This window comes from Condylostylus longicornis, unplaced genomic scaffold, assembly GCF_029603195.1.
Source record: "Condylostylus longicornis isolate FDR11 unplaced genomic scaffold, ASM2960319v2 ptg000080l, whole genome shotgun sequence".
NCBI classification, from domain to species: Eukaryota; Metazoa; Arthropoda; class Insecta; order Diptera; family Dolichopodidae; genus Condylostylus; species Condylostylus longicornis.
Window position 1 is genome coordinate 2,697,195 of NW_026578048.1, and position 14,235 is coordinate 2,711,429.

At 22.3% G+C, this 14,235-nt stretch overlaps 1 protein-coding gene across 4 annotated transcripts in view; it reads right to left on the minus strand.

The window, feature by feature from the left end:
- The window catches only part of LOC129613038 (E3 ubiquitin-protein ligase SH3RF2), a 51,355-nt gene that overhangs the window by 13,728 nt on the left and 23,392 nt on the right, over window positions 1-14,235 (minus strand). For 3 of the 4 annotated variants that reach the window (XM_055526931.1, XM_055526928.1, XM_055526929.1), the window contains exons 2-5: window positions 3,652-3,856; window positions 3,440-3,551; window positions 1,699-2,188; window positions 1,556-1,627 (exon numbers count right to left, since the gene is read on the minus strand). In XM_055526931.1, the coding sequence (XP_055382906.1) occupies window positions 1,556-1,627; window positions 1,699-2,188; window positions 3,440-3,551; window positions 3,652-3,856 (879 nt within the window). The remainder of the gene's footprint in view (window positions 1-1,555; window positions 1,628-1,698; window positions 2,189-3,439; window positions 3,552-3,651; window positions 3,857-14,235) is intronic. The other variant, XM_055526930.1, reaches the window with a different exon arrangement.

Consider the following 14,235-nt stretch of genomic DNA (forward strand, 5'->3'; position numbering starts at 1 on the left):
AAAATTTTGACTACCTAAAAATAAAAGATATAATAAAAAAACTTCTTTAATAGCAATTTTGATAACGATTTACGATAATAAAGTGAATGATCTCATTTTTATTTACAATATTTTCGTAATAAAATACATGAATTTGTTGTAAATTATCTAACTAATTTTGATTTGATATACTATCTTTTTTACCAAATAAAATGTGTCTTACATTCGCGTATAAATATATATTAACTAAATATAAATTTGATTTTTTTGGGTGAGTAAATAATGAATAAGAAATTATACTGATATTCGAAAACACATAGCCTAGCTGTAATTAAAGAAAACTATACAAGTCTTAATTGATAAGACAATCAAATGTTTTAAAAACTTTAAAAATATATTAAAACTAATAAAATAATTTAAAAGAAATTTGATTATTTTGTTAATTACAATATTTATCAGACAAAATTTATATTTTACTTAGTAGTTTATACTTCGTGATTCGAATCGACTACTCCAACGAAAAAAGAACGTTTAAGAAGTGTGAGCTCTTCTGTTTAAACCTATTTTGAGTGGTCAAAATTAATGAACACTTTTTCTATAAGCACCTCTAATTAGTAGTTGCAAATTTCTTAAAATTGTCCTAAAAATTTATATTATAAAAATTGCTACATGATTAAATTTGACAGAAGAAACATACCGCATTTATTTAAAGTTATATTTATAAGTAGTTCTTCAGAATTTCTGTCTCAACTGTTAAAAATTTTGTAAAACAAATAAAAAAGCACATAGCTTGGTTTTTATAATATAAGAAATAATCAGCAATTGCTTTTTACAAATATAGTTAAAAATGATAATTAAATATTGCGAAGACTAATGTTCTTATTCAAATATTGCAAAGACCGATTTTCTTCAGTATTTCTTTTTATAAAATTTCCTAACCAAATTCCCTTAACTTTATTTTAATAAATATAAAAAAAACTATTTCTGTAATTTAAGAAATTAATTCTGTAATAGTTATGATAAAACCCTTTTTTCATTTACTAATTGATATCATAAAAATTAATTGTAAAGAATATTATTATTAAAATTTTATTTGATTTTATGTAAACAAAAATGAAATTATTATTTAACTAAAAAACCTTAATGAAGTACAAATACATTTATTAAACAAATAAATAATTAGTATATTAATTATTCTGCAAACAAAATTGTATATTTTATAAGAATTAGAAAATAGCAAAAGTGTTTATTTAATTTTCATCTAATTTGTATTTAATGGACACTATTATAGTAAATGCGTAACAATTTACAGTAAATACAGTAAATTTTTTAAAATAACGATCTTTTTTGCCTTTTCTTCGCATTTAAATAATTTTAAGTTCCATAAAATATTTACTTTGCAAAGATATTCTGAAAATACACTATGGATCAATATCTAAATATTTTTAAACGAATACATTTGTATGAAATGTTTATAATTTCTAGCAATTTGTATAAATTTTTATTTCAAAAACTACAGTTCAAAATTTATATTTCTCTAAGATTCGAATTTTAACTTAAAATTGTAAAAACGTACAGAGTCTATCAATTAAATGTGACATGTAATCACCGGTGCAAGGAAAGGAATATCTTCCAAAATATTGATATGCTTAAGAGAAGAAGAAATATATAGATAACATTTATATTATGAATAATATTGCCCTATAAGTGTAAACTTACCATCGGGGGGTAATAACGTAACAAAATTATCGGGAAATACTCCAATTTTCCCTTTTAGTTCACCACGCCACCATCCTTTATCGGGTAATTCCTTTGATTGAATTTGTATAATATCACCAACTTGTAATTCTAATTCATCATCGTTTTGAGGTTCATAAGGAAACATAACACGACAAAACTCTCGCATTGGTTTAGGTGGTAATAATGGTACATCTTTCTCTTTATCTTTTATTGATTTATTAATTTTGCTGTTAATTCCCGCACTAATACCACTTCCTATAATTAAATTTTCATTGGAACTATGCAAACTCGAACGATTTTCAGTTTTAATTGAATTCGTTGTAGTCGTTATTGCTGGTGCTGGTACTGTTGCTAAATTATTGGATTTGCGATTAGCTAAAATCGGTGAAGGTTCAACTGGTACTACAAAATTTGATGGAAAAACTCCAATTTTATCATTTAATTTACCTCGCCACCATCCTTCTTCCACCTACAACAACAAGTAAAAGTTATTCAATTATTTAATGCTATTACTTAATCATTTAAAAAATATCAAAATACTAAAAGAAAAAAGTATAAACTGTTTTTTATTCAATATATAAAATGTTCCATAGGATTAATATTAACTAAACTTACAATAGAAATAGAATCTAAAACTAATCTGCTTCCATCTTTCAGGAAAATTTTAAAATTTATTTTCTGTGTTCGGAACAATTTTAAATAAATTAAAGTTAAAAAACATTTAACAATCAGTAAATAATTTATTGCAAAATAAAAAAATTAAATATATTAGTAAATCAATCTAAATTGAAAATATTTTATAAAATAAGCAAAGATACATATGAAAAAATATTATGATTTATATTTATCGAATTAAAATAAAAAGCAGTTAAAAGTGTTTTAAAATACAAAACCTTAAAAAGTTGTTAAACTAAGATTATCTGATTACTGCTTAAAACGCAAGCCTAGTAATTAATTTCAAAATTAATTTTTAATTCAAATTAATAGCATTGGCTCCTAAAATTTTGTAATAATCGAGACAATTGGTTTTGTAGCTTGTTAAATAATTGAACAATATAATATTATATTTTAGTTGAGAATGAACCTATTCCAACATGTGTATATTATAATTAATATTGACTTAAACATCTAATGAAAAATTTCTTACATAAAACACGTAGCTCCACAGATATGTGAATTGAATTTATTTCAGATTGAAATATGTTTCAAAATTTTATTTTCAATTTTTTAATATACCACAGATTTTGACATAATTGACATGATTATAGCCCTGTCTTTGAAAAATACATATTTAAAGATGCCATAGATTTTAACATACTTAAGAAACTACGTATAAATAAGTAAAGCTTAATTAAATACTTAATTAATTATTAATTTTCTAACGTACAACTGTAAAATAACAAGTGAGCTTGCGTGTAATTTCAAATTGTGAAGGCTTTACTTATTTAAAACAAAAAAATAGTATCTATTTACATATTACAAAGCTAAGTGCTTATAATTAATTCAGTTTTTAATAATTATTCTCCTATAAAATAATAAGTATACTTCCATAAAAATAATACTTAATTCTATTACAAAATTTTCATGAAATAAAAATTAGTAGGATATTACTCAATTTACAATCAAATTTTACAATACATAACTAATTATTTAAAGTTCTAACACTATAGCTTATGTGTACATAAATAATTTTTTATTAAATTAATTTCATAAAACTCACCACTCCTAAAACATCAATTATATCTCCAACAGCTAATGTTAGTTCATCTTCATTATTTTGTGTATAACTATAAACAACTTTACATTTTCGATGAATACTTTCAGATTTTGGCCTAAAAATAAAATTAAAAGTGTCATTAAAAATAACACATTTTTTTTTATTCATACATACGAGTATGTATATTTAGTATAATGACAATATAATAAACTCACCTTAATACTACCGGACTTTTTTCTTCATTATTATCTAAAACACGTACAAAATTATCAGGAAACATTCCAGTTTTACCATTTGATGCTAAAGTTCCTAACCACCATCCACCTGGTTGTTTTTTAATGTTATGTATGATGGCACCTTTAATTAAATCAATTTCGTCTGGTTCTTTGGCGTTATAATCATATTCAACGATTGCAGAAACTAAAAATGGAAATAAGAAAAAAAAAATTTAATGAAAATCTTTAGAATATTAATGAATAACAATTTTTGTAATTTTAATAGATTTCGGAATAAAAATTAAGTAACTTCAAAAGAATACTTTGTTTTCAATAAAATAGAGTGGATATCCTTTTATGGAATTTAAGGTAAATACGAATGAATAACAAGAGAATAAACCGATAATGTGATTTTCATCAGGAATGTGTATGTTAGTATTACGTTTGTATTAGGCGTAATATTCAAAAAAATATAGCGTTCTTATTATGTTTTGATATTATACGGTACATGTTTTGTAAAGCTCAAATAAATAATGTGTTTGATTAAAAAGTGTTTGCTTAAATTTTTGATTAGTTTAAAAATACATTGATCTAAAGTAAATATTTAGCTTTTTTATATTTGAACTTTATCTAAACACATTTGATATTTTTACAAAACAAAATTATGTGATAACCACTTTAATATTTTTTTTTTATTTTTTGTGCAAATATTAATATTGGTTTAATCACTATAAAATTTTTAGTATAGAAATAAAGCTTAATAAAAACTAAATTTCATGAAAAATTTTACAACGAATTTTTTGAATATACTAATATTATAATAGAAAAAATAAAAACTTATAGAGGCAAGATATTACAAACCACACTCGGTTCTTAAATTTTAACAAATATATTTTAACTAGAATCACAATTAGAACGAAAGCCTAACTATTGTGAATGATTTTTAAACAATAACTAAATTTGAAGGCGCAAAATATTTATAATAAATTTATATCATTGAACATTCACTCATTTAAAATCATTAATTGCGTTCACATAGATCTTTTACGTCTTTTGCATCACCGGTTGAGCTTTTTTGGCAAAGGAAATGAGTCGTGTCAGCCAAAAGTTTTTGTATAAACACAGTTATTAAACATTGATTATTCTAAAAAACAAATATGTATGTAATTGTTTTACAACTCAATAGATATTATGAATGAAATATTTTTCAATAAATATTCAATACTCGAATTTCCGTTTTTGTGGATTTTCAACGAAATATAGAAAAAGTTAGATTGTAATTATGATATTACATCTAAGTTTGTTTTCTAAGTTTTGACATGCTATATACAATTTTACAGCAATTGAGCAAATATACTTATTGATTTCTTATTCAAATTAGCATAATAACCAGTTTTTTTTTTTGTTTTACAAACATCATGACAGAATGCTATTATTAGAAATTTTTTAAACAACTAGGAAGATTGTAACTATTTACAGACTTTATAACGAAAATAAACTAAAAAAAATTTTTTTTTATTATTGAAATTCCTATGAACATCATAATATATCAAATATAATGATGGATCAAATTAAAATATTCACGATAAAATCAAGAATATTATGACTAAGATATGTAAATATGTACATACTTATAAATGTGTTTGTATTAAATTTATTTTGTAATAAGCAAATCAAAGATGACTCATTTCTTGCTCAAATAAAAGTTTTATTCTTTAAATTGATAGAAATAAAAAAAGTTTATCAGTTTTAATAAAAAGTTTTTAAAAGATAAAAAAAAATTTAAAAATAATTTTATATACTTATTAAAGCATCTGTAATAAAAGAGATAAGCCGCGATAAGATAACTGCCCAATTATAAATTTTATTATGAAGGTATATAAATTTATTTATAAGTAATGCGTGTTTACTACTTTGTTATTGTAATTCCTTAGTATCATTTCAAATCACAAAATCGACTTAAATAAAATCCATGAATTCAATACATAAAATTTAAAATTAAAATTTTATACGAGCGTAAAATTTTGACTTACACCCATACACATTTAACGTGTAACAAATTTTTAAAATGCGTAACTTTCATACTTATATGACAATTGACAATATATCTAGATCTTGAATATCATAAAACCTCAATTTTAAATTATAATTATACAGATGAAACAATTTGCAATTGCGAATCGAAAACAATAAATATTTTAAAAATTAAAATTTTAGTTATTACAAATAGGTAAATCATCAAATTTTATTTAATTGTTAATGTTAATTTTTGACTCCATCTTCACATTTATTTTGTACGATAAATAATTTTATATTACTCAAAATTACATATAACCTAATCTTAAATTAAATTTCAATGCAATGACACCAAAAAATATTTGAGTGTGAGGAGTAATAGAAATATTTTTGTTGAATTATGATGATATTACTCATTGTGAGAGAATAAAAATGTTTGGAATGAGAAAATTGGAAAAGTTGAAGAAATTTTGGATATTTTTCTGACTCATATTCTTATATGATGCCATTGACTCAAAAAATAAGTATGTAATTCAGAGCTACTTTAGTAATAATTGTTTTAAAATATTCAAAGACATGAAATCAAAATGAGTTTGTTTCAATGATATACATACATACGTATATACATATTATCAAATATATCGCAGAACGTTACCGTAACAGTTATATAATGAATTTAAAATATGAGTATACTAAAAATACGTAGTAAATATTTTTTTTTTCGGAAAGCAAACATTTTTTTAAACCGAATCCAAAGTAATTTTATGTGAATAAATACATACATATTTAGAACAAATTTTTTTCACTAACGCAAGCTTATCAATAAATTTCAATATAATCTTATCACAAGTTATTAGATATCAGAGGATATAAGAGAATAAGAAAATAAAAATACAGAAAGAAATCAACGACGCTAAAAGTTCAGCTATCTGTTTTCTTCTTTGAAACACATTTGAGAATTTTCATTATTCTCAAATGTGTTGGCTCGGCCGACTATCAAGACACATTCAACTGAGAAATAAAATTTCGATATAAGTATAAAAAATATAATTAAAGAAAAACACATTGATTTGTTTTTTTTTTTTTGTAATCCTTTCATTTTTTATTTATACAAAAAAATCGTAATTGGTAGCCCATACAAACATACGAGTATTTATTGTGTTTATCAGAGCTTAAGAAATTTAAATTACTACGATAAGTGCAAACTAATCTTATCATGAGCTTTATGAATTTTATTTTAATATTTTCAACTACTTATAATTTATTTCCGTTTATTTAGTATGTCAAGTATAAAAATATTTTTAAATAAGAATAATATATTCTAAAGAAATGTAATAATTTCTAAACTGATTAAATGTCCAAGCAAGCAGTAATGAAAAATTACTTATTTTTTCAAATATTATCATATGCCATTTTTGATTATTTCTTAAAGTTTCATGATAATTTAATTAAACAACATTTTTTACATACATATTTCACCAATTGTAATTCAATATGATTTTTTCACTGGTATTCGGGATGAAAGCAAAGAAATTTGATATTACATTGCTTAGAAAAATATTAGAATCACTCAACAATTCACTAAATTTTATTTTGATTAATTTATTTGTTCTTTAAAATAGATTTGTAGCACTTTACTAAAAATTGTAATAAAAATTAATCTCAAATTGCTATAGAAATTTAATTATATAATATTGTAGAATCATTAATATTTCTTTACACATAAAATTTTGAAAATAAATTAATTTCTCTCATATGATACAATGTTCATGTTACAAAAGTTTTTCAACCATGAAATATTTTTGATTCTCTTGAGTTTAAGTGAGAAATTTATAAACTTTTAACACAATTTACACGTAAAAGATTATGAAATTATACAACTTCTCTGATTGTATATTACATTAATTATCAAATTAATTTATAATAATATGATTTTATATTGATATATTATTGCACGTACATAAATAATATAAACTTTTCGTGCTTGTGTCTAACAGTGTTTTCTAAAGTGGATTACAGCGCATTTAAGAGTGTCACAAAAGAAAATGTTAAATGAGGGCCGAGAAATTTTTTTTGAAAGTCACAATTATTTTCACTAACTTAGTACTTATACGAGTATACTTTAAAAATTTAAAAAATGAAAAAAGGTAAAGAACAAACACGCCAATTTTAATAGAAAAAAATGATATTTTCAAGACAGTTTGTATTTGTAAACACAAATAGATTATAGCCGTGCCATCACCTATACACCACACAAAATTATAGCTATAGTGCTAATATAGAAGTGTGGGTTTTAACTGATCACGGGTGCGTTTAAGCTGATCTACCGGCACGTTTTTGGTGTATTTATTTTTATATAAATCGCAAGTTGGAGAAGGGATCACGCCAGCAAAAAAATTGTTGAGAATCACTTGTCTTAAACATTTTTAATTTTAATATAAGTAACATAATTAAATATAAATAAAAAGTGAATTGTTAAAATATGAAAATTTTATAAAAGGTTATTCGCAAATAATTTATCAGAAAACATTTTTATCACATAATATTAGATTGTATTTTTTCTAATTTTGGAAAAATTCTAACTTCTTCTCAAATGCTTGCGGAATATACATACTTGTTATCATACATGACTGGTATTATTATAATCAAAGCTCTTAATTCTTTATTAATTAAATTAGAACTATTAACCACTGATCAAACATTTTTAATTGACTAAAACTTTCTACTATAATGGTCATTGTGGACTGTTCAATACAGAATATCCATATTGATAAGTGCATCATATTTTACTAATGCTATTTTAATCTAGCATTTCGTCATTTTATCGTATATTGAATTACTTATTATTTTCATAATAAAATTGATCCATTCTTATTTTGAAATTAAAATAATTTATTCTATACAATATAAATATGAAATTAAAAGTACCTTTTCAAAACATTTAAAATAAACATTTAAATTAATTGAATTATAAAAATTAAAAAATTCATTTTAATTAAAAACATTTGCGAGAACTTAATTAAAGTCAGGAATATAATCACTGTTACTCAACATATTCTATTGTATAGATCTATTTTAAAAATGACAAAACAAATGGAAATTGAAAAAATAAATAAGATAAAGGATAAAGATAAAAATCAATGAAAGAAAATATTAAATTTTCATATAAGAAAATAATATCAACTTGATGACGATAGTTATCCCACAACAAAAACATTTGTAAAAATAATATTTTACATTTATATTAAATATTTATTATAATACATCAAACAAATAAAAAAAATCTTAATTCGTTAACACTATTTAAGAACATATATGTATATAAAATAGCCAATAAATGAACAAAAGTTCTCCCTTTGAACTTGAATTTTTTCAAATCGCATATGTATGTAAATATAAATAAATTTATATTATATTCTTACTCAATCCTTGACAGATATATTAGAATCTTAATACCACTTTTATATAAAAAATAAAAGTGATATAAAAAAAATCACTATAACGGAATGGACTTGATTAATTATTTATGAGCCCTCGATGAACTGAAAATTTTTACATATATGAATATGTATGTATGTATGAATTTATATACACAATAACAAATAGTGGCAAGGCTGCCTAACTCTGAATAAGCAATTTTGAATTAATGAAGTTTAACGTTTTAAAAATATTTCCGGGAAAAATTTCAAAACTTCTAACAGAAACCACTACATACTCGTAAGTAAATAGAGTTAAAGTAATATAAAATTGAAAAATGAATATAAACTTAAAAAATTAATTCAACTAAAGGTCCAGTTAATGTTATAACTCCAAATTATAAAAGGTAAGTACTTATTGTAAATTTTAGGTAAAAAAACAGCGCAAATCTAAGTTTTTTCTACTTATAAAAGGTGAAAGAAATAGAAAAATTAATTTTTATTTCAGAAATAATGCTTATTATTTAATTTGAATAAAAAAAATTGAGTAAACTAATGTTAAACTTCTTCATTTTAAATATCATAATCACTCAGAAAATAATTATTTCTTCAGTTGGAAAGTGTGTTTCAGGATTATTACTCAAACTATGACTTTATGAACTGATCTCAAAAATAAATTATGCATACCTACTATAATTTGAACATACTACATATTATTCTTATCTAATTTTCGTTTTTTAAAACCGTAGGAGTTTTTGAAAATTTGTAAATTTGAAAATATTCAAGCGTATTATATGCGAGAAAATAAAAATTTCAAAATATACATAAGTACATACATACATGAATAATATATGAACATGAATGATAAAAAAAAATTGTCTGAATTAAAACTTCGGTCATGTTTGAAATAATTCGTTAAATATTATTTTTGATTATTCACTAAAGTAACGATAGTAACTAAAATTTTTATCTCATTTGTAATTTGTTGAGAGTAAAATCATTTAAAAATTTCATTTACACTAATAAAATTATTTAAAGTAATCAAACATAATGTAAGTAACTTCAAAATATTCCTAAATAATTATAAAACATTAATAAAATCTTTTTAATTTAAAAATAATATCAAATGTTTTAAATTAAAAATTATATAAAATAACAAATCTAAAAAATTTTACACAAAAATATTTTATTGTTGAATCAATATTTCTCAAAATATTCAATTGTTATCGAAAAAATGAAAATTTATTCATTTTAAAAATACAATAAGTAAGTATATAACATTTGTTTTACTATTATTTACTTACTTATTCTTAAAATTACCACGAATTCACAATAGTATGTTTGTAAACAATTGACAGTAAAACCATAAAAACGTGATTCGAATTCTCTTTTATAATTTTTGTCCAAAATAATTATTTACATACTTATATACATACGTGTTTCTATATTTGATATTATTAATTTTTAATCATCATTCTCTATATAAAAATAATGAAATTATAAATCTGTTATAATTTGGAAATTATTTTTCGAATAATATTTAAAATAATAAAAATGAAGCTATTAATTTTTTAAATATGCACAAAAACAAAATATTTTTCCTCAATAATTTATTTGCAACCACTCTTTTTTATACATATAGTTTTGTATGTATATTGTATGTATCTTTAAAAAGGCAAATAAACAAATGCTTAATGTCAACATTACCGCCACTACATATCATTTGGAATGACACAATGCTTTTGAAACTAAACTGCTTTTTTTTTTGTATCAAAGGTTTTTTCAGCAAAAATTTTTAAGAAAATAATTTATTTTTTTTTTCTTATTGTGCAAAAGAAAGTTGATTGAACCCTTATATATTTGACTTAAATAAAATAAAAACCAAAAGGCAAAAAGAAAAAAAGACGATGAAAGAAAAGAAATAACAAGGTAACAAGAAAATAATAATGATACTAGGTTATAGCAACTACTATAAAAGTACATAAGAGAATAATATAATATGCATGTATAAATTACACACGTTTATACATATATATAGATACATTTATTTGAAGAACAAAGCCAAGAAATAAGACAAATATGAAAAAAAATTCATAAAGTACACAAACACATAAACAAGTTTAAAAAAAACAAGTAAGCAGTAACTAGGAAAGAGAAAGAAAAAAAATTGAATCAAAACATCGTCGATTTACAATTGAATCAGCGCAACTAGTTGGGCGAGTAAAAATCTATTACATAGTGAGACATTATACTTGCATGTTACTTAAATGTGTTAGGATTGCCAGGTTCATAATTTTGAAAAGAATATCTAATGTAAAATAATTATATGAAATAATAACTAGTATGTACATATGAACATGGTTGTAAAATTTGTGTATAATTACACGAAACTTAAGGATAAATATTAAGAGAAAAAAATATTCTCCCATTAAAAAACTGTTTTGTTAATTCCAGACGTTTCTAAAACAAATCCAACAAATTACTATAACAAACCACAAATTATAGCGGAATGGCAACTGACATTATATTCAAATAATATTCATATACATACATATGTACATATGACATTTTTCAGTTAAAAATTCTAACAAAAAGTAATGCCCTTAAAAAAAGAAATTTATGAAAAATTTCCTATTCCATCCAAAATGTGATGAAAAAAAAAGAAACAATTTTCTACGCGTAAAAATTTCCTCTTAATTAACATTAAAATCAATTAAAAGTTTTTTAGGGTAAATTTTAACATTCTATTAAATTAACAGTTACAGGCTTTTTCAAAAATTTTAAAATAATGGAACTTATGTATATATATGTAGGTAAATTAAATTTTTCAAAATTTAATTAAATTGCAAAATAAATAAGAACAACCCTTTACTACAATTTATTTCCGATTTTTCACTTTAATCCGTGTAAAAGTCAGTATGATAAAATTTTGTACGTACATACATACATATACGTACAATTTTATTCGTACATACATATGTACATGTGTATGCATATACCAACATATACATATGTATATGCAGATAATTAATATGTTAACCATAATTTCATTTTACGAAACACTTTAGGAAATGACTTTTCTAAGAAGGATTTAATTTAATTAAAATATAAGAGAAATTGGAAACAAAAGAAAATACAAGTTACTGAAAAATACATAGAAAAATTAATAGCATTTCATGTACAGATTTTTAATGGAAATTTTAGGAAAAATTAAGTTACAGCAGTCAAATAATAAGGTGGCAAATTAACACACTTTGATTAATATATTAACACCGCACTTAATTAATATTATTTTAATCTTCACAAGCTTTATTATATGAGATGATTTATAAAATTTAAGCAAATTTTGAACTAGCAATTAGAATATAAATTTACTATTCCTGTATGAATTATTTTGAATATGATTGAACTAAGTGACAAAGTTATACGATAATTTTCTCATAGTTTTCGGTTTTTCTGAAAATGCAACAAGAATACGTATTTTTATAAGTAGGAAAATTTATCTTTTATTTTATGGTGAAAATTTTTAACAAATCTTAAGTTAACTGGAACTATGTTTCGAAATACAATTTTTTAGAAACACAGTGTGCAGTAAATTTAAAGCAATATGGCAACACACACATTTAATAAAATAAAATTTTATTACTCATTATTTGTTCGATTTAATCTTGAGGTTGATGAAAAATTCTTCAGTTTTTACATAAATTCGTATTAAAGTAAGCTGAATATACATAAAACTATTAAACAATCATACAAAAATTTAATGCCAACATAAACTTTTTACATATGTATGAACATATATACATATATATAAAGAGTATTGTAAGATGTTCCTGTTCGTTTTTCATTTCTTGCAAAACTCATGAAAACAAATACATAATAATAAAAATATTTAAAAAAATTTTCTTCCTCTTATTATTTTCTATACTAAAAACTAACAAAAACATTGAAACTCTTTAACTTTGTAAGAGATTTTAAATCAATGCTGTAATAAATTAAAAAGTTATATTGTAAAAAAGAGAAAAATCCAAGAACGTATAAAAACAATTTTTTTATTACACGATAATATAAAATACCCTACACTGCTACAAAAAAATACTAACAACAGTATTTGCACACACCTGAGTCTAAAATGTTCACAGAATACAACAAATACGTATGTATAACAATTAGAGTATTTATATATATATTCAAATAGTTGAAATAATGGTTGTACACTAAAAAGCATATTTGATATAACAAAATTATATATATATATGTATATGTACATACATACATATATATATTTATGTGAAAATAAAACGCGGATATTACCATTATCATTGAATCAAGTTCCGAGTTCACCATTCAACCCATGCTCTTTCTATGTGAACATTTATGCATGTAAACATTTTCTACACAAACAAACTTTTAAATATTTCTGTGAAAATAAATATTTAAGTATTTTTCTTCTACTGCAAGCCTAAGTATTTTTACAACCAAGCTTTTTTTTTTCAATCAGAATATTTTAAAGTAAGTGAGTTATTTACTTAACACACATACATACAACAATTTTAAATAAAGTACTTTTTATATACTTACTTAATTTAATATAAAGTATTAATATAATTGTTGTTGCTTTTTAGTAACTAACACTCATGAATACAAGATGTTTCGCTAGCAATGTTGAAAAAATGTACAAATTTTTAAGCCCTAAAGCTCAAAACGCTTTTAAATGTATTTTGCTGTACAAAGTTCCGTTCTAAATAATTTAAACTTATGAAAGCAATTATTTTTAATAGTAATTGTAAAAATGTATGTACAAGGAAGGAAGAAAACTTTGAAAATATCTATACAGAACGCCCTACTTTGCTTTAATATAACTGAAATTTTGTCATCCCACCTAACAATTTTTTAAAGAAATCGAACATTTTAAAATAATTTTTAAATTTTAATTCTTGAACAAAATTTTAACTCAGTAAATCACTATTTCCAAATACAATATAAACATCTATGTATATGTAGAAATGTATGTCGATATATGTATATATGCAAACTACTGTAAATGTTTCAAATTCACTATCTAACCCAAATAAGTTCAAAACGATATTTCTGAAGAAGTACTTGAAAAAACGCTCTTTGATTTCTGGCTTTTATCTTAAATTTGAAATAA